Below are 21,454 nucleotides of genomic sequence, written 5' to 3'. Positions count from 1 at the left end.
TGTTTCCACCATCACTCCCTGATCATCAGAAGACAGTAGGGCGGGGCTTGCTACTGTACTATGTGTTAGAAAAGGGATGAAATAATAATAATAATAATAATAATAATAATAGTAAAAATATCAATAATAATAATAATAATAATAATAAAAATAATAACAATAATACTTTAAAAAAATATTTTCGTTGTTTATAATAATAATAATAATTATTATTATTAATAATAATAATAATTATAAACAGCTAAAATATTTAATAATAATAACAATAATAATAATAATTATTATTATTATTATTATTACTATCATTATCAATGTTTGACCTTTTATCAAATTTTAACCTCATAAATTAGTTTTTAATTAGTTTTAATGTTAATTTGATGAAAACCATATTTTTTAAATAAATATAATAATATAATATTAAATAATATTATTAATAATATTTTTTGACCTTTTATTTTTTGTTTGTCAAATTTTTAACCTTATAAAATAGATTTTACTGTAAATTGTTTAAATACAATATTTTTAAAGAACACAAATATAATAATGTAATATTAGATGTTTTTATTATTATTTTATTATTATCATCATTAATAATAATAATAATAATAATAATAATAATAATAACAAAATAATTTAATCTAATATTACATTATTATATTTGTGTTCTTTAAAAATAGGGTATTCAAACAATTTAACAGTAAAATCTATTTTATAAGGTCAAAAATTAGACAAACGAAAAATAAAAGGTCAAAAAAAATTATTAATAATAATATTTAATATTATATTATTATATTTATGTTTATTTAACAAATATGGTTTTCATCAAATTAACATTAAAACTAATTAAAAATTAATTTATGAGGTTAAAATTTGATAAAAGGTCAAATATTGATAATGATATTAATAGTAATAATAATAATAATAATAATAATTATTATTATTATTATTATTATTATTATTATTATTATTATTATTATTATTATTATTGCATAAAGTGTTTTATATAATTTTTTTTTCCCAGTGTACATGAAATGTATAGTTTACAGCCCAATGTTACTTCCACAGTCTGAACTGAAGTGGATTGTAAAAAATATTATTTATAAAATGTCATTACTTCATGTTGACTTTGACATTATGACAGGGACTAATAATAACCCATTTTTGTAGCTTAATTTCAATAAAAATGACTTTGAGGAGAAAGCTTGCATTATGACTACATACTCACAATATATAAAACCACAAGAAAAAAATCTAAAGCGGTGACTAGTGCAGCAGCAGATGTGTGACATTAGGTGTAAATCTCACATGGCCTGTGTTTTTGTCTTCCTACAGATCCGCTACATCTCTCAAACGCAGGGCTTGCCAGCAGAGTATCTGTTAAGTGCAGGGACGAAAACAACCAGGTTTTTCAACAGAGACCCCGACTCCACCTATCCTCTATGGAGACTGAAGGTAAATTCTGTCATGCTCTTTAACACTTCCTCAATCTGTCTTCGACTTGGTTTACATATGATATGCAGTATTGTTGTTGTTGTTTTTTCTCTCTAAACTAGAGATGCCAGATATTAATCAATAATCCTTTATAGGGCACTCATAGAATTTTTTTTTGGAAAAACGTAGAAGTTGCTAAAGATTATTTCAAGACTTTTGAACTTTTATGAGTTGTGATATTGATGATATGATATGATATAATATTATTTTTGTAATCAATGTCAATGAAGTTACCATATATGGTTCTTCGGCCAATGAAGCATGAATGATAATTAGTTTAGGGCAGTGGTTCTTAAACTTTTCAATCAAGTACCACCTCAGAAGAAAGTTGTCTCTCCAAGTACCACCATAATGACGAGGCAGATTAATTCCTATTATTATTGTCAGCCACTTCAAACATTATAAATAGTTTGAACATTAACACTAGTGTGCTTACAGGTAAAACATTTAAATAAATTAATAAAGTCAATATTTAAAGTGTGCTTTTAAAAGTGAAAATCGTAGGCTACTGTTCTTAAAGTAAAATTAAAACTGCTATAACTAAATGTAAAATATTAACAAATAGTAACCTATTTATTAAAACCTGGAAATGTTGCTTGGACTTCATAAACATTGGCTAAATGTCATCATATTCATACATAAAACCATTTGGATAAATTTTGAAATATGTTGCATGTACACATGACATATTTGTTTATCTTTGAAATCTAAACATTAACTTGTATTTTAAAATGAATAATTTGGAATTAGATATTTACATTAGAAATTAGATCCAGCTCGTTTTTTTACAGTCTGTGTGTCAGAAAAGTGAGCGATTACATTCATAAATACACTGCTTGACCAATTCACACGTGATTTATCCATTCATACGTGCAGCTTTAAGATCTCATCTTAAGTGGACCGCAGTTTGTGTTAACCGCATACAGAGACTAACTTTAAATAGGCTATATTCTAGCTTCAAGCATGGCAAAGTTGCTTGAGTATATGTTCTGTGTCCCGCTACACTTGAATCACATCCAGATAAATTAGCCTAAAACTGAGTATTTTTTCCTGTCGTTATTCAGTATTCTTCCGCGTACCACTAGAAGGAGGCTCGCGTACCACAAGTGGTACATGTACCACAGTTTGAGAACCACTGGTTTAGGGTATATACAGTGCTCAGCATATATGAGTACATTTTGAAAATTAATATTTTTATCCATTTCTCAGTGAATATGGGTAATATATATTTGTGCATTTAAAGAAAACAGATTTATTAAACAGACATATTTATTAAAATAGTATTTAAGTCACAGAACATCTTTAGAAATTGAAAGATAATACATTTAAATTCATGCAAAATATTGCAAAAGAAAATAATTACAACCTACAAAATTTCAACAAAAATTTATATATTTTTTGCTTCTCTTGATTTCTGCTATTTTTGAAAATCGTATTTAATATTTTTCCCTAGCAATAAATTTGGGCTACTATTTTTTGAACCAATACTCTAAGGCTGCGTCCGAAACTGCCTACTACTCAGTAGGTACTGCATTTGAACTTAAACGTACTACTCGGCCGTTAGAAAAGTATGTTCTATACAGTATGAATGTGAAAAGTAGGAATGGAATTCGGACGTATTACATCCGCCATTTTGTCATGGTCACATGATCTGCCTGCGTCAATTGCGTTGCTTTACTCCCATTCATGAATTCGCTCGCGGGGCATTATGGGATAGCGCAGCATGCATGGGATGCGCACTCTAGAATCTCGCCAGAAGTAGTAAGTCATCCGGGTACTTCTTGCATACTGTTTTTCGAATTCTATGAATTCGGACATACTACTTGGCTCGCATACAAATTTTAGCGTACTATATAGTATGGAAGTATGCGTTTTCGGACGCAGCCAAAGTTATTTTGTTAGATTAGCTCCAGATTTGGCTTCAGTACTGACTAAACTAATGTACATGCACAAATATAATATTGTGAATCATCCTATAGAAAACATTTGTTAAATTAGAGATTTGAGGGGGGGGGGTGTACTCATATATGCTGAGTGCTGTATGTGTGTGTGTACGTGTTTTGTGTGTTGTTTTGTTCCATTATCAGATTGATTAATTATGTTAAATGGATTAGCATATCATCTAACTCAGCTGGTATATTTAGCTTTGTTAAGTTAAATAAAAATGAAACATTTGAGTGGGTTAATAAGTTATAACTTAATGGCATAGGCCTTCAGCATATTACGAACATTCATTAGCAAATGTTGACCTTTTCATATTCTCCAGATTTTCAGTAACATCCACATAATTCTGTGTATATTTGGGAATTAAATAACACACGTACAGTAACACAAACAGTTTGCAATTGTGTACATGTACGATACTGTTGATTTTTAGGGCTGGTGCATCCATAGAGGATGAATTATAAAAACTAGTAACCACTGATCTCTGGTTAAATATGTATCAATTAATTACATTTAAATGACTATTGTTTATGGGAATTATCTTTACTCTAAACTAATGTGTCCGCAACACACTGTAAACTGACTGAGAGGCTCATGTGAGCTAAACGAGTTTTATGTTAGACTTGGCAACCGGAGCGATGTGGAATAAATCCTGCTTAACGTCCCGTTCCCATTCTTCTTCCCTTTTGTCTCTCTCCACATTCCCCCATCCGTACCGGGCCGGTGGCTGCTTGCCCACAGTCAATAGAGTTTTCTCTTCAGATTAACTTTCTGTGAACTTCACAAAGCTTCAGATGGGGAAACTTTGATGTTATTGAACCCCAGTGATCCTGCAAGTTTCATTCTCAACCCCCCATATAAATATATAATACAGATCCAATAAAACTACAAAAAGTTTCTTTCCTGCGTAGTCAATAATCCCATAAACCTTTTTGGCCCTCAATGCTTAGATCTGACTGTAGAAATACTCAAGTAGTCAAGTACTTCCCAAAGATAAGGTTAATCTTTTAGAGTTCAGCAATTTTAAAGTTCTCAGTTACTTTTTGAATTATACAGTATTTTTTTTACTTAAATCATTTATTTATTTATTTATTTGTTTGTTTGTTTGTTTGTTTGTTTGTTTGTTTGTTTGTTTGTTTGTTTGTTTGTTTGTTTGTTATGAGTTTGTTTTTACATGCCTGTTTATTATTTTTTTATTACTTCAAGTATTAATTTTGTTTATTTATTTATTTATTTATTTATTTGTTTGTTTATTTATTTATTTATATATTTATTTATTTATATGCCTGTTTATTATTTTTGTTTTAATTATTTAGGTAAATTAATTATTTATGTATTAATTATTTATTAATTTAATTATCTATTTATTTATTTTTATGCCTGTTTTTTTTTTTTTTGTACTTCAAGTATTTATTTATTTATTTGTTTGTTTTTTCATGTATTTGTTTGTGTGTTTGTTTTTATATGCCTTCTTATTTTTTATTTTAATTGTTTTGGTACATCAAGTATCTATTTATGTATTTTATGTGCCTGTTTATTATTTTGTTTTAATTATTTTGGTACATCAAGTATTTATTTATTTATTTATTTATTTATTTATTTATTTATATGCCTGTTTATTATTTTTGTTTTAATTATTTTGGTAAATCATTTATTTATTATTTATTTTATACACCTGTGTGGTGTTTATTATTTTTGTTTTAATTATTATGATACATCAAGTTTTCATTTTTGTTTGAAATATTAGTTAAAGTTTATGTATTAAATGTTTGTATAGTTTTTATTAATGTTTGTATCAATTATTTAAATATATCAAGTATAGCGACATAAATTTAAATAGATCTGTAGCATTCATTAATTAAAACACTGACACTGACCACAAAATCACCAGGATAATGTTGACAATATAATCATGTTTGAATCCTCAGACCCCCGAGGACCACGAGGCAGAGACGGGCATCAAATCTAAAGAGGCTCGCAAATACATCTTCAACTGCCTGGATGATATGGCGCAGGTAGGAGTTTCGTACCTTTGTTCTTCAGCTCTCCAAGAAATCTGGCTCATGGCTAATAATAACCTTCCTCACCCTCAAAAATGTTTAGTCTCTGTCTCTGTGTGGAGAGTTTCCAGCACACTAAAAACACTGGGCTGTTACGTAACTGAGGACTCAGAAAAGCACAATGGAAACTGTATCCCCTCAGGAGACGTTTACCGATAAGATACATGACTTATGACCTTCAGTTTGATTGCGAGTTATTGAAATCAGCACGTCAGATGCCTGAACAGGCTGGGTCACGCTTTTGCCAACAATGACGCAAAGCTCAATTTGGGTTTTCCCACAAGAACCGACTCTATCCTGGTTCATCAGATAAAAATGGCTGATCTAATTTACTAGAGATTAAGATGAATTGATGGAAATATGCTAATCTGTGATGTGCTCATGGGCGTGTTTTTCACAAACGCCTTGTTTTAGTAGAATAACATCAGAACTACAGGCTTATTTTCAGGCCAGGGTCTCTGCTGTTTTGGTCTGAGTACTGACTAGCGCTGTAGTCTATAGTGTACGGTTAATTTTAAACTAGTGCTTAGTGCACTTTTGCATACACTAGTCTAGTTCATTGTTATACCATCAAGCTGTTTTAAGATCACAGTGAGATACAATGATGAAAAAAAAAATGTTCAGCAAGCTGCAAGGATGAATCAGGCATGATAAAATAAAATATAATTATTGTTAATAATAATAATGATAATAATAATAATAATAATAATTCATTCATTCATTCATTCATTCATTTTTCCTTCGGATTAGTCCTTTTATTCATCTGGGGTCGCCACAGCAGAATGAACCACCAACTTATCCAGTATATGTTTTATGCAGCGGATGCCCTTCCAGCTACAACCCAGTACTGGGAAACATCCATACACACTCATTCACACACATATTCACACACTACGGCCAATTTACGTATAGCGCATGTGTTTCGACTGTGGGGAAAACCGGTGCACAAGAAGGAAACCCATGCGAACACGGGTAGAACATGCAAACTCCACACAGAAATGCAAACTGGCCCAGCTGGGACTCGAACCAGCGACCTACTTTCTGTGAGGTGACAGTGCTAACCACTGAGCTACCGTGTCACCCTAATAATAATAATAACAGTAATAAAAAACACACATTTTATTTAATTAGTTATATATTTACTTTTTTGTTTGTTTCATAATGCATTCTAATGATTTTTTTACTGACATCAGTAGTAAATTAGTAGTGGATGTTATTATTTTTAGCAGCAGTGGAAGTAGTATTGGTAATTATTAATTTTACAAAACATGATGAAGTTCTTGCAAACAAGCAAGGACAAAAATAAAAAAGCATTTTATGTTTGTTTTATAATCAATTATAACATCAACAATATTAATTTTAAATTAAACTATCGTTTCATAATAAATTAGAATAAAAGTATTAATGTTATTTATCAAACAAGAAAAATATTTGCAATCGTTATTTATTTATATAATAGTAAATCTGAATTTAATTTGGGGAAAGTAATAGCTAGTAATAACAGACATTAATATCAATAACTATGTATATCATTGTATTATGATGGTGATTATAAATTTTATATATATATCATCCAACATCCGACTGTATTATATATTACCTCTTATTTAAGTCTAATTATTTATTACTTATTCATCATGAGGAAACCCACACAAACTCGGTGAGAACATACAAACTCCACGCACAAATGCCAACTGACGCAGCCGGGGTTCGAACCAGTGACCTTCTAGCTTTGACGTGAATGTGCTACCCACTTTGCCACCGTGCTGCCCCCTAATAATAATTATTTTGTCTGTGTGTGTGTGTGTGTGTGTGTGTGTGTGTGTGTGTGTGTGTGTGTGTGTATATCTCACATAGCTGCAAGGAAAAAAGTAGCAATAATTATTATTTTTATTTATTTATTTATTTATTTATTTATCTATCTATATATTCATTTATTTATTTTTATTATTTTTTGTAGTAATATTTATAGGAATCTCATCCCAAAGTTGCAAACAAGGAAAAATTATTTAAGATGGTCTTCATTATTCATTACAGTTTATGTATTACTTTATTAAATAAGTCATTATATCTTTTGAAACTATGACTAGAGAGAGAGAGAGAGAGAGAGAGTGTGTGCAGTATATATGATGAGCGTCTGCACCGCTGTCTCCATGATCTGCACCTGTCTTTATTTTGTTGCAGCACTTGTGAATCGAGCTCATTTGAATCTAGCAGTCAGATGTGAAACAGAGAGCAAGAAGAATGATTGTTCTGGGTTTCATCATCTTCAGCAGACAGTTCACTAACTGTGCTTTCTGCAGGATTTGTGTACAGCAGCTCTGCAGTCGCCTGTGCTTCATATTCAGCGTCCTCAGTGATTATTTCAGAGATTTTCTCTTTATCATGCAGCAGGGTGATGGACTGAAATAGCATGCATGAATTACGGCGCTGACTGCTTTATCTGATAGCTCAGGGAGGTTTCGGACACAGATAAACAGCATGGCACTGTGAAAAACACGTTAGCCCTCTGTGACAGGGATGCCCAATAATAATAATAAAAAAAGCTGTGCTGCACTGCATTTCACCTCTGGCAAAACAGCGTGTTTCTACAAATACAGCCGCTTTTATGTCCCAGAGCTGATTTTTGTAAACAGATTTGAACTTTTCTTTGATACATCGAGGTCATATTCAAATCTTGCAAACTTTTCCATTTCTTCTTTATTTATATTTGATTCTGGAAATAAAGTGTTGTAGTTTTTTATGTTGCATTTATTTAATGTTATTTTTAATAAATAAGTAATTATTATATTATATTATATTATATTATATTATATTATATTATATTATATTATATTATATTATATTATATTATATTATATTATATTATATTATATTGTATTATATATCATAGATTATATTATTCATTTTTATTCATTTGTTTTCTTTTCGGCTTAGTCCCTTTATTAATCTGAGGTTGCCACAGCGGAATGAACCGCAAACTTATCCTGCATAAGTTTTACGTAGCGGATGCCCTTCCTGCTGCAGCCCATCTGTGGGGAACATCCACACACACTCATACACTATGGACTATTTTAGCCTACCCAATTCACCTGTACCACATGTCTTTGGACTGTGGGAGACACCAGAGCACCCCGAGGGAAACCCACGCAAATACGGGGAGAACGTGCAAACTCCACACAGAAACGCCAACTGACCCAGCCGAGGTTCGAACCAGCGACCTTCTTGCTATGAGGCGACATCGCTACCCACTGCGTCGTCTTATTCGTGTTTATTTAATTTGTTATTGACTAAAATATTTTTAAATATTTACAGAAGTTATTTATTTCATATATTATTGTCCTATTATTATGCAAGTTTATTATTCAATTTTATTTGTGTTTGTGTAATTTATTATTATTTTGATCATTTTTTAGGTAATTACAAAAGTTATTTATATTACAAATATTTTATTTGTGTTTGTGCAATTTTTTTATTAAATGTATAATATTATAGTTTTATTTTAGTCGTATTATTATCCAAGTTTATTCTTCACTAGAATGTGTATTTGTGTAATTTCTTATTAAATTGATATTGTTTTAGTTAATTACACAAAATGTATTTATTTCATATTATATAATGTGTTTGTGTAATTTATATGTTAGTCAGAATTATAAGCCCCCCTTTAATTTTTTTTTTTTTCATTTTTAAATATTTTACAAATTATGTTTAACAGAGCAAGAAAATTTTTACAGTATGTCTGATAATATTTTTTTCTTCTGGAGAAAGTCTTATTTGTTTTATTTCGGCTAGAATAAAAGCAGTAATTATCTTTTTAACCACCATTTTTTAAGCTAAACAACCCTTTAGGCTAAATTTTATTTCAATAGTCTACAGAACAAAGCATCACTTTAAGCTGTATAGTGTCCTGAAAAATATCTGGTCAAATATTATTTACTGTCATCATGGCAAAGATAACATAAATCAGTTATTAGAGAAGAGTTAATAAAACTATTATGTTCAGAAATGTGTTGAAAAAAATCTTCTCTATTTTAAACAGAAATTGGGGGAAAGAAATTACTGGGGGTTAATAATTCAAATATATATCTCATATACACGCACACATAAACACATGTAAATACATTTTTCAAAGTATTGTGATGTAATTGCAGTTTACTCACAATTCATTTTTGATTTTCATAATTGTATGATTTATGTCTCTCAAACTCTCTTAGACTTAAAAACCTGAAAAAAGGGGTAAGGTGTAAAGATTGTGTCTCAGATTTTGAGACCATCAGGCAGATGGGAATATGTGACCCGGCATCTAAAGCTTTCCTCAGAGACTCTCTGAATAGCTGTAAATTCGAGGGCAAATATTTGGAAAACATGAGAAAGGTTATGGCTATCCTCTGAGAAATGACTGGCAGACCTGTGTATATTAATAGAGCTGTACACGTCAAGCACTGCGGGAGTTCTTCACACACAAATACGCACATGCATTATTTACCAGAGCTCTAAGATACGTACGGTGGATCAGAATAAACAGCTGACAGATTCCTTCATCCACAGACCACCAGGCTTGTATTGTACACACATTCACTTCCTATAGATGTCTTATTCTGCAGTTATGGCTGCTAGTTTTCTCAATTCCTGAATTCAATAGCACACAGTCTAGCGTATCTACAAATAAGCCGCTTTACATTAAATGCAGATTTTTTTCCTTTCAGAATTTTGTTTGAGCCTTACAGGTGTTTTTATTTATTTATGGAACAGTAATTCATTCATTCATTCATTTTCTTTTCGGCTTATTTCCTTCTGGGGCACGCCACAGCGGAATGAACCTCCAACTTGTCCAGTCTATGTTTTATGCAGTGGATGCCCTTCCAGCCGCCACCCATCACTGTGAAACATCAATACACACACATACATTACAAACAATTTAGCTTACCCAATTCACCTATACCACATGTCTTTGGACTTGTGAGGGAAACCAGAGCACTCGGAGGAAACCCATGCCAACACGGAGAGAACATACAAACTGCTACCCACTGCTCCACCGTGAGGCCCATGAAACAGTAATTTATGGAATAAATCATTATGCTTTAAAAAAATTGTATGATTTTATCAAACATACTGTTACTGTAACTGTAAATTGTAAAACCAGAGTGTGCGTGTAATTTATTTATATCTGTATATTATTTATTATTACATGTACAGTATTTATTACTATTAATTTAATATATTTTGCATGAAAATTTTTCTGTGCTGGTTTATGGAACTTAATTTGTTGTGTGATTGCAAACATCCTTTAAAATATCTTATTTTTTTTGTCAACAAAGTAATTCAGCTAATTTGGAAAGTTTAAATGCACTGAGCATCTTTCTGCTTGAAAAAATTATAATAAAATTCAATTTAAATTGAGTGAAAAACAAGTTTTAAAAAATCATATAATTTATTTTTATATATATTATATAATATTATTTATTTCTACTACTTACCTTTAAATGAATAAATTAAACATAGTAATAAATAATATATAATAATAATATATATAAATAATTTTTTATTTTATGTTTTTTTAAATTGTATTATTTATTACTTTTTATTATTATTATTATTATTAATAATTAATTAATTATTATTAATAATTAAATAAATAATTATTATTTATTTATTTAATAGTAAGCAATAGTAATAAATAATATTATAATCACATTTCATGTCAGGCAACCAGACTTCTACCAGTGGAAAATTAACCTATAATTTACATCTATAATCTGAGGTGTTCTGGCGCATTTGGTTCTCCTTCTGGATTTTTCTTGAGAGTACTCAGTGAATATGTTTTTTTAAATTTGTTTTATAATGTCCTTTCATTTTGGCCTTTTTAAAGCATTTGTGTGCATGTTAGAATGACTAATAAAAACTGCTGTACTTGTTATGAGATACTAATACCACTGTTCTTTTGTTGAAAAAAAAAAAAAACTCTTTAAATAGTGATGTGACTAAAAAGTGGGCATAAACTATTTTTTTCTCAATTCAAATGAGTTGCGGCTTGGACACAGTATTTTGGAAACAGTATTTCATATGTCACCGATACGTCACGACTTAACAAGTGAATAGACATACTGTATATATGGCTATATAAAGGCAAGGCAAGTTTATTTATATAGCACATTTCATAGACAATGGCAATTCAAAGTGCTTTACATAAACAATAATAAAAGAAACAAGTAAAATAAAAATAAAAACAAATAATAAAAATGCGTAAAAACAAAACAAAACATAAAAACGGGTAAAATGTGATATAAAAGAATGAAGAAGAAGAGAAAAACATGATAGTGAAATCTGTCGGACGCAGCACAGTGCTCATTCAGTAAAGGCACAGCTAAACAGATGTGTTTTCAGTCTTGATTTGAATGTGCCTAATGTTGGAGCACATCTGATCATTTCTGGAAGCTGATTCCAGCAGCGAGGGGCATAGTGGCTAAAAGCTGATTCACCCTGCTTTGACTGAACTCTTGGAACTTCTAGTTTATATGATCCTAATGATCTGAGTGATCTGTTAGGTTTGTATTCAGTGAGCATATCTGTGATGTATTTAGGTATAAAGGTATATTAGGTATAAAGAAAGAATTATCAGTAGGGCGGGAGGTCATTTCTACCGGTAAATGTGCGTTTCATGTCACATACGAAAGTAATTCTGTGCTGAACTATTATCGAGAGCTGTTTATCCATTTGGAAAATTGACCGAACTGCAATCTTGGTTTATCTGTTATTTCTCTATATAATGTAAAGCCTATAATTCATAATTCTAGCCAATGACTCTATTAAAAAAAAAATCTTACCTCTGATTTATATCTAGAGACGATGTCTGTGGGTGTCACTATTGAATGTTAAAGTGCAGCTTTTCGCTTATAATGTCTTACTGTCATAAATTAAAATGAGGACGCATGACAGCTTAGCGGGACTGGGCAAAATAAACCGTAAAAGTCTGACCAATGTGTTTTAGCTATTTTAGTCCGTTTAGAAACTTTGCCGTGTGAAAGCGAACCGCACCAAGAGCACAAAGCAACATTGTGACATTTTAATCCCTGTTTCAGGACAAAAGAATCAATCCACAGTTGTGAAAGCATATTTAAATTATGTAAAAAAAAAAAAAACTTTTGTTTTGGATGCGATTAATAAACACTATTTTTTTAACTTTGCGGTTTTATTGCTGAATGATAAATAAATCAAATCATTCCAAAGTTTGAGAAATTCTATGACACAGATTCTGTGTTGACATTGTGATGCAATAACTAATAGTGCACCAGGATAAGAAAGCAAACCATGGATACCTTTAAGGATACCTAAAGCACGTCTCAGTATATCAGTCATGATGTTTCTGACTCCGCCTTTGTTTTGTGCTTTCTGCAGGTGAATATGACCACAGACCTGGAGGGCAGTGATATGTTGGCAGAAAAGGCAGACAGAAGAGAGTTCATTGACCTGCTGACCAAAATGCTGACCATCGACGCAGACAAGAGAATAACACCCATCGAGACCCTCAACCACCCCTTCGTCACCATGACCCACTTGCTGGACTTCCCTCACAGCACACAGTCAGTTTTCATTGTGTTGTGATGTTTGTTTAATTAAATGGATTATGAATAAATCGCTGACCGAGTGTTTTTTTGGATTGTTGCAGTGTCAAATCCTGCTTCCAGAACATGGAGATTTGCAAGCGTCGGGTGAACATGTACGATACAGTCAATCAGAGCAAGACCCCCTTTATAACACATGTAGCCCCCAGCACCTCGACCAATCTCACCATGACCTTCAACAACCAGCTGAACACTGTGCATAGCCAGGTCAGTATCCACCAGTGCTGTCAAGCAACAAATTACAAACAAACACTCAAATGACTGTAATTGAGTAGGTTTTCACAGGAATTGTTCTTTACTTAGTAATTTTTAAAATGTGCACTTTGACTTATGACTTGAATACATTTTTAGTGCTGTGTAGGTACTTTTACGCCACTGTTTTCCTTCAACCTGCAGTCACTGCTTTATTTTTTCTCGTCTATGGTGATTGGTTGAAGTAGAATAATCAGTCCTGTGATTCCCCTCCAAACAAATTGAAGATAGAAAAATTGCAGCATATAGAACAACTTCAAGACACAGAAGACACAAAATCATTAGACAGATGCCTTCTGTATGATGACTGAAATTGCCTTAAACAATAACTAAATAAACTACAGAATGTTACGTTTTCACACGCACAAATTGAACGTAAACACGTTAACCTTTCACAGTGTAATACCTACTACTCTGGAGGGCTACTTTTTACTCATACTTTCAGTTATATTTACAACAGTGACTTTACTGTACTGGCATGATTGTATGACGCAACCCAAATGTCTTCATTTGATCATCGTGAAACTGTCCACTCTCTGGTTACCAACATACTTCAAATGATCTAATTATAACATTTTGGAAGATTTCAATTAACTGAGCATCTTTCTGCTTATTAAAATGTAAAAAAAAAATTCAATCAACATAGAGTCAGAACACTTAAATAAACAATTAAACAGTTGAAGTCAGAATTATTAGCCCCCCTTTTAATTTTTTTTCTTTTTTAATATTTCCCAAATTATGTTTAACAGGGCAAGGAAATTTTCACAGTATGTCTGATAATATTTTGTCTTCTGGAGAAAGTCTTATTTGTTTTATTTTTGCTAGAATAAAAGCAGTTTTTAATTTCTTTAAAAAACATTTTAAGGTCAAAATTATTAGCCCCTTTAAGCTGTATATTTTTTCGATAGTCTATATAACTTAAGCCTTTAAATGTCACTTTAAGCTGTATAGAAGTGTCTTGAAGAATATCTAGTCAAATAATATTTACCGTCATCATGGCAAAGATAAAATAAATCAGTTATTAGAGATGAGTTATTAAAACTATTATGTTTAGAAATGTGTTGAAAAAAAATCCTCTCTCCGTTAAACAGAAATTGGGGAAAAACTTAACAGGGGTGCTAATAATTCTGATCATTCTAATAATTCAACTGTATATGTGCATGCATGCATGTATTTGTATTTATATATACATAATACTCTACCTGCAGGATTGTATGTTGCATCCTAAATTAAAAAATAGTCTTCATTTGCTCATCGTGAATCTGTCTACTCTCTGGTTACCACCATACTTTAAATTATCTAATTATATAATTTTGGAAGATTTCTATTAACTGGGTATGTTTTTGATAAATACATTTATTTTAGTAATTACAATTAAGCTAAAAAAATGTAAAAAAAAAAAAATAATTACTTGCAATCTAGGAAAATAATAAATATTATAAAATAATAATTAATAGTAATAATATTAAATTAAACAGAAAATGATTTCATAGGGCATTGTATTTTTATGCTTATTATCTACTGCAGTATAGTAATTTATCAAAACAATTGTATTTTAGTAAGAAGATAAAAATATAATTAATTCAAATAAAAAAAAATGAAGTGACTAGAATTGTATTTAAATAAATGTAAAATAAATATTTGCAAATAATTAAGCCATCGACAGAACATTTATGCATTTAAAAACATTTCCAATTGTCATGTTAACACTATTGCATATACAACTAAATGTTTCTTCATGCTTGCTATGACGTAATGTCTTTTAATGCAAAATCAACCTCAAATCTACAGCTAGGTTAGAGCCCAAACAATGACAAGCCATATGTTAATAAAAGCCTTACTTTCAATTGCAACCTAAACCCTCTTTGATCCCTACTTCCTTTAAATTCCCCTCAAAGCTGCAGATAATTAATTACACTACACGCACAGACTCATTAGCAGCGGGACAATCCAAAGAAATTAGTGTAGCATTGCCCCATTGACCACTGGCAGTATCGGATGGCTTCCTTCAGTGGACAGAACACCAGTCAAATCATGGGCCATTTAGGCTGTGTGTGTGCGTGCATGCTTGCGTGTGCGCGCTTGTTTTTATAACCCGGTGAGGACTTAATCCTGAATCCATACAGACACATGGGGACTTGTGTCCCTTTAGTGACCAAAATCGAAGTACCCACCGGTAAACAAGCTAATAAATAACAGAGAATTAAGTATTTTGAAAATGTAAAAATACAGAATGTTTCCTGTGAGGGTTGGGTTTAGGGTTAGGGTATACTCTAAAGGTACAATGCTGTCACTGGGGCGGTACTTTTTTAAAAGGTATATTTTTTGTTCTTTACAGCCACACATTAGTGCATTTGAGGTTCAATTTTGTACAGATTTGTACTTTTTAAGTATAAGTATGCCTCTTTAAAGGGTCACACCTCTAGTTTGAAAAAAAACAAAAAACAGGAACGTGGGTAAGTTCAGCTTTGTTTAGGTGGGAATGTTGAGTGGCGACAAAGGGAAGGATTTGCATAAAAAGGGAGTTTTATTAAGTGCACTACAACTATCAAACAGCTGTGTGTGTATAGACTATCCTTTAACAAAATGTGGCAAAAATCATATGTGGTGAAAATCCTACACTACGGTAATAGTTTGATTAGGGTATTTACATGTTCACATTTGGAGAGCAGAATTTACAGCGGATCTTTCAGTCCATATTATTGTAGTGATATTAACATACTGTAAACTGAGTAACTAAATCATTTAGACTAAGGTATGTCTTTAAAAAACTGAAAGAGTACTCCTGATGATACTAACTAACTTAGCATATGAATAAACATAAACAAAAAACATTGATCGCACACCTACCAAATCTGTAGAGACAGGACAATCAACACCAATGGAGCCGTGTCGTTGTTTAAAAAGAAGACGAGCGGCAAATCTGAATTTCACCATTTTCATATTCGAAAAGCTCTCGAGTAAAAAATGTTCCTTACAAACATATTGTTGTCGCATGTTAGCAGCTTCGTTACGGCACATTTATAAACACAACACTGACGACCCATGTTTCCGAACAATTTCTCTTCGTTCACTTGTATTAATTACGGTTGGCAACACAATGTGGCATCTCACTGAACACTGTAACAGGTAAAAGAAGTCTTCGAAGTTATATCATCCATATTAATGAAGTTGCACCTCATTCACAATAGAGCGCTCTGATTGGTTTAAACCAAGTCTTTCTCATGAATTATTGCTAAAAACCTAAAGATGTCATGTCGTACCAGCCAGTACAGACATCCAGTTTCCACGCTGAAATTTACATAATTATCTCATGGCCATGACGTAGCTTCTAAATTTCTTTTCAAACCAGACGAACGAATTTTTGCTCCAACTTTTTAGTGAAATATATATGTCCTAATAGCGTTTTTAGCAACATGGGACATATATATGACTGTCAACAGCTCAAAAAATATGTTTTGGGGTTTCATGACCCTGTTGAACTGCAACAAAAAAGCAGCTTTTAAAAGCTACTGCCCCAGTGACAGATTGTGTTCCTTTATTTCTGAGAGTGTAGGGGGATAGAATATACGGTTTGTAGAAGCATCATTATGAGAGTCCCCACTGGGATATAGGAACAAGACTGTTTGTGTGTGTGTGCGCGTGTGTTTGCGCGAGTGCGTGTCTCCAGCCTTGCAGCCCTCTGTCACAATGTGCTGATTAACAACATGACAGCCTCTACTTCCTGCTTGGCTTGCATTTTAGTACTTTGCAGCCTTAAGGATTGCACCACTTTGTTTCCTTCTCTCCTTTTGTTTCCTCCTGTTTTGCCTCAGTGCAGTTTAGCTTCACCGGGGAGCGTTTGTCTAAACTGCTGACAGAGGCCCAGGCTTGAATCCCATAATGCCTTCATTTCGGACTTCTTAGATCGACTCAAGCCCGGACTTTTTCCCCCTTCGAATAAACATGGCTAAAGTCAAAAAGTCAGACGGCTGTAATGTTATAGCATTCCGGCTTCTCTCTAACATCCCGAACACTGTCTTGGGTGTGTTCGGAAGGGTATAAGCTTGTGTAGCATTAGCCAGCTGTGAGGCTGAAGTGTTTATTTTGTGTGATGAATGCCATGGCGGTGTATTGATTAACTCTCTCCCCCGGTGCTCGTCGGCCTTGCTAAACGGGAAAATGAAAAATGAAAAGCCTGTACTGAATTCTCCCTCTACAAACCTTAATGAAAAGTCTATAATTACGAACGGTGGCATGAGATGAAACAGTATTGCTTTGGTAACAGATGAAAGTAAATAACACAATCCTCCATTAAACAAACAGGTTTTAATGCTGCACCAGAGTTTGGATGCATCCTTTTTGTGTACTGTATTGTTCAGTTTTGAGCATTGAAGATCAGTGGTCTAGATCAGTGGTTACCAGCCTGGGGGCCACCAAAGATCCGTAAGGGGTGATTAATAGTTTGAAGGTTGAAACAGATACCAGTTTGATGATAAAAATTACTGACCGTTTGTTTTGTCTTTTTAACAAATTATTGAAAGTGTATTTATTACAGCATAAAGCTAATTTCTTTAAGCATTTCTGCCTTTTTTTAAGTACTACACACTATCAGAAAGTGGATTTACATTTTCATTCAAGCTCTGTGCAGATTTTGTTCCGACCGTAGACTGGATCACACAAAAGCAAATTTTAGTCAAAAAAATAAATAAATAAAAAATTGTGGATTTATATATTTTTATAAATACAGTAAGATTTTTGTTTTATTTAAACATAGTAAATATTAGTTAACAATGTGTGTTGTTCATTTATTTATGTTACTGTTTTAATTATTACCTGTTCTTGCAATAATTTAAAATCTACCAATGGTCATTATTGATTTTGATTGATAAAATATGGGTCTATTTGTTAAAAAGGTTGGGAATCACTGGTGTAGATGATTAATCTCACTCTACAATATTATTATTTACCTGTACTAATGTTATATACAGTTAAAATCTTAATTTTTAGCCCCCCTTTGAGTTATTTTTTTATTTTTATTTTTTCCCCAAGTTATATTTAACTGAGCAATTAAATTTATGTCTTATAATATTTTTTTCCTCTGGAGAAAGTCTTATTTGTTTTATTTCGGCTAGAATAAAAGCAGTTTAGAATTTCTTTGAAAAAACATTTTAAGGTCAAAATTATTAGCCCCATTAAGCGTTATATTTTTTTCCGACAGTCTACAGAACAAATCATTGCTATACAATTACTTGCCTAATTACCCTAACCTGCCTAGTTAACCTAATAAACCTAGTTAAGCCTTTAAATGTCACTTTAAGCTGTATAGAAGTGTCTTGTAAAATATTAAGTACTGTCATCATGGCAAAGATGAAATAAACAATAAAAGTTATTAGAAACGAGTTATTAAAACTATTATGTTTAGAAATGTGTTGAAAAATATATTTTCTCCGTTAAACAGAAATTGGGGAAAAAAATAAACAGAGAGGGGGGCTAATAATTCAGAGGGTTTAATAATCCTGACTTCAACTGTACATAAATAAATGTATAAAGAAGAAATTGACAAATAGATACTAAAAATTGACATTTTATAAATTCAGCATGACAATTTAGAAAGACTTTTTACAAAGTCTTAACATTTACACGTGTCCTATTCAGACTTGACCCTTAATCTTGTGTTGCTTTACACCTTTTTGGGTGTAATATTTTTTATTATTGATATATTTCTGAAATAGAACAGGAAGCTTTTTAAAATGAAATGGATTAGGTATGTCCAGATCCAATCACATGATCGGCAATGGGGCCTGATTATGCGGTTTCAGACTCGTTCGGAATCGGACGTTAACTCCTGATCAAAGTAGAACACGGATGCAGCGTGAAGCGGAAAGCGTAAGCATGTCTGCGGTCTGGAGGTGTTAAAAAGTTGATGACGACAACATTGCCAAAGCAAACTGTGAGATATGTAAACTTGGGATTGCCTGCCAGGTACTTTAAGTTGAGGTGCTATTTGTTTTTATATTACATTTCTTATATTTACTGTTGCACTAAAATGCAAAAGTGAAGAATTGATGTTATTTATTACTTAATTGTTCAAGCTACCTCACAGAAGGGCTCTGTTTGTCATCAGAGTTGTTGAATGTTTAAAATAAGATAAGTTAATTAAAAAACAAGGAACATCCTGTATCTGTTTATGTATTAGCAATAGCAATGATTTTTTGATTATTTTTAGATTTGATGATCATTTGATGAAGTTAATGTGCTTCGCTTTCTAGTCTTTCAGCTAAACGTTAAAGTCATTTGAAGGCCTGACTGACTAGTCCCCCCAGCAGATTGAGTGTAATCTTTTTGTCATCACTGTCAGCCTGCTCCTCCAAACACCCTGAAAAAAATCATACTGTATGATATTTATATTTAGAAAACTACAAATCCATACTTTGATTCACTTTTTCCATACGTTTACAGAATTGGAAATGACTCAAATCATATTTCATACTTTTCAAACTGCCTTTAGGAACCCTGACTTTACTATATCAGATTCAAACTTTCCAAATGAGCTCCAAAGCTCTAAATAATGATGTCTGAGCATGCACACTGGCCACTAAGTCATGGTTCTTTACTTTTTTGTTATAATTTTAGCAGGACAGACTCGACCTCAGATTTCCCATATAAGCTCTTTGGCTCAAAATGTTAAAAGCGAAGCATGTGCACTGACTGCTAAGCCATGGCCCAGACCTTCTTTATCATTTTGAACAGCAATCACACTCTTTCCTACATCTGGCGGTGTTACCGCACTAATATTTTTACTTCTGGCTATATTCTTGGCTTGCGTTTTTGTTTGAGAATGAGAGCGACTATGATAGAAGGACCTGCACAGCTCTTTTGAGAAGCACATTCAGTTCAGCGTTCTAGATGGAGGAGAGGGAGTTCCCTCGTTCATCAAACCTCCTAGACGGCGCAAATTCCACATTGATAGATGAATAAACAGATGAATGTGCTGCAGTCAGGCCGGATTAAAAAGCACTGGAGGGCAAATCCAGCACAGAGGCTTCGAAGAACAGATTTTCGCTCCCCTCACCAGTTAGATCTGTGTGTATGTTTAATCATAGCTTTAGCGCAAAGAGGGATCATTATCTGTTGCTAATGAGACCGGGCAAATTCAATGAGTTGAAGGGTCCTAGCATTGATGGAGACTGTAACACAAGAGCATTGATTGAAGCTCTCTCACCTCCTCTTCCCTAACGCTCAATAAGTCATTTTATAGAACATGCCTGAATCCTAATGTCGTTTTCGTTACCAACACGGTTTGGGTATTCGTTCTGTGAAATTGCTCAAGATTTTACAATAAACATGTTTCCTTTGCATGTTTCCATTGGCTAACCATTTTTTTGCACCTCCACCCTGCATTTCAAGAAACATTTTTGTTCATTATTTGATATTGTTTGAAATTTTGCCCCTCATCGTTGCTCCACTCAATCCCCACACCCACTTCCTCATGCTTTTGTTTGTTTGTCTTTTGTTTGTTTGATCCCATCCGTTCCTTTAGGCCACCAACCTGGCTCCCTCTTCCACCAGTGCCACCCTTTCCCTTACCAATCCCGATGTCTCCATACTAAATTACCAATCTGCACTCTACCAGCCTTCTGCGGCCCCCATGGCTGCCGTGGCACCCAGGACGATGCCCCTCCAGCCCGGTGCACCGCAACTCTGTGCCGCCCGACCCGATCCCTTCCAGCAGGCCCTCATCGTCTGCCCACCTGGCTTCCAAGGTAATTTAGGTTAAAATGTTTCTGATAGTCCAAATCTGTTTTTGGTATGGCTCCTACTTAAATTATACACATCTGAATCTTAATGTTAATTTGCATCTTCAGACTCACCAGAAACTTCTAGAAAAATGTTTTGAAGCTAACTTCTTCAGAATATTGGTGCTCCAGGAGCAAGATTAAACCGCTTTTGGCTAAATTCTGTCACTATTTCCTTGATGTTAATTATCTGTTTTCTAAACTGTCTGCCAGCTTTTTCCATGTAATGGCAATTTACAGTATTTGCATTAAACAAATAGGAGAAAAACAACATTTATGTATAATAAAAATGATTCATACAGTAAGT

At 32.7% G+C, this 21,454-nt stretch overlaps 1 protein-coding gene across 5 annotated transcripts in view; it reads left to right on the top strand.

Annotated features, from left to right (window-relative positions):
• Positions 1 to 21,454, top strand: part of hipk2 (homeodomain interacting protein kinase 2) — a 197,666-nt gene that overhangs the window by 145,835 nt on the left and 30,377 nt on the right. For 3 of the 5 annotated variants that reach the window (NM_001443903.1, NM_001099985.5, NM_001443906.1), the window contains 5 exon segments: positions 1,333 to 1,452; positions 5,364 to 5,450; positions 12,891 to 13,075; positions 13,162 to 13,324; positions 20,892 to 21,114. In NM_001443903.1, the coding sequence (NP_001430832.1) occupies positions 1,333 to 1,452; positions 5,364 to 5,450; positions 12,891 to 13,075; positions 13,162 to 13,324; positions 20,892 to 21,114 (778 nt within the window). 5 annotated transcript variants of the gene reach the window in all.

Source organism: Danio rerio, chromosome 18 (genome assembly GCF_052040795.2).
Source record: "Danio rerio strain M-AB ecotype USA chromosome 18, GRCz13ab, whole genome shotgun sequence".
Lineage (NCBI taxonomy): Eukaryota > Metazoa > Chordata > Actinopteri > Cypriniformes > Danionidae > Danio > Danio rerio.
This window is presented reverse-complemented; position numbering and strand designations above follow the sequence as displayed.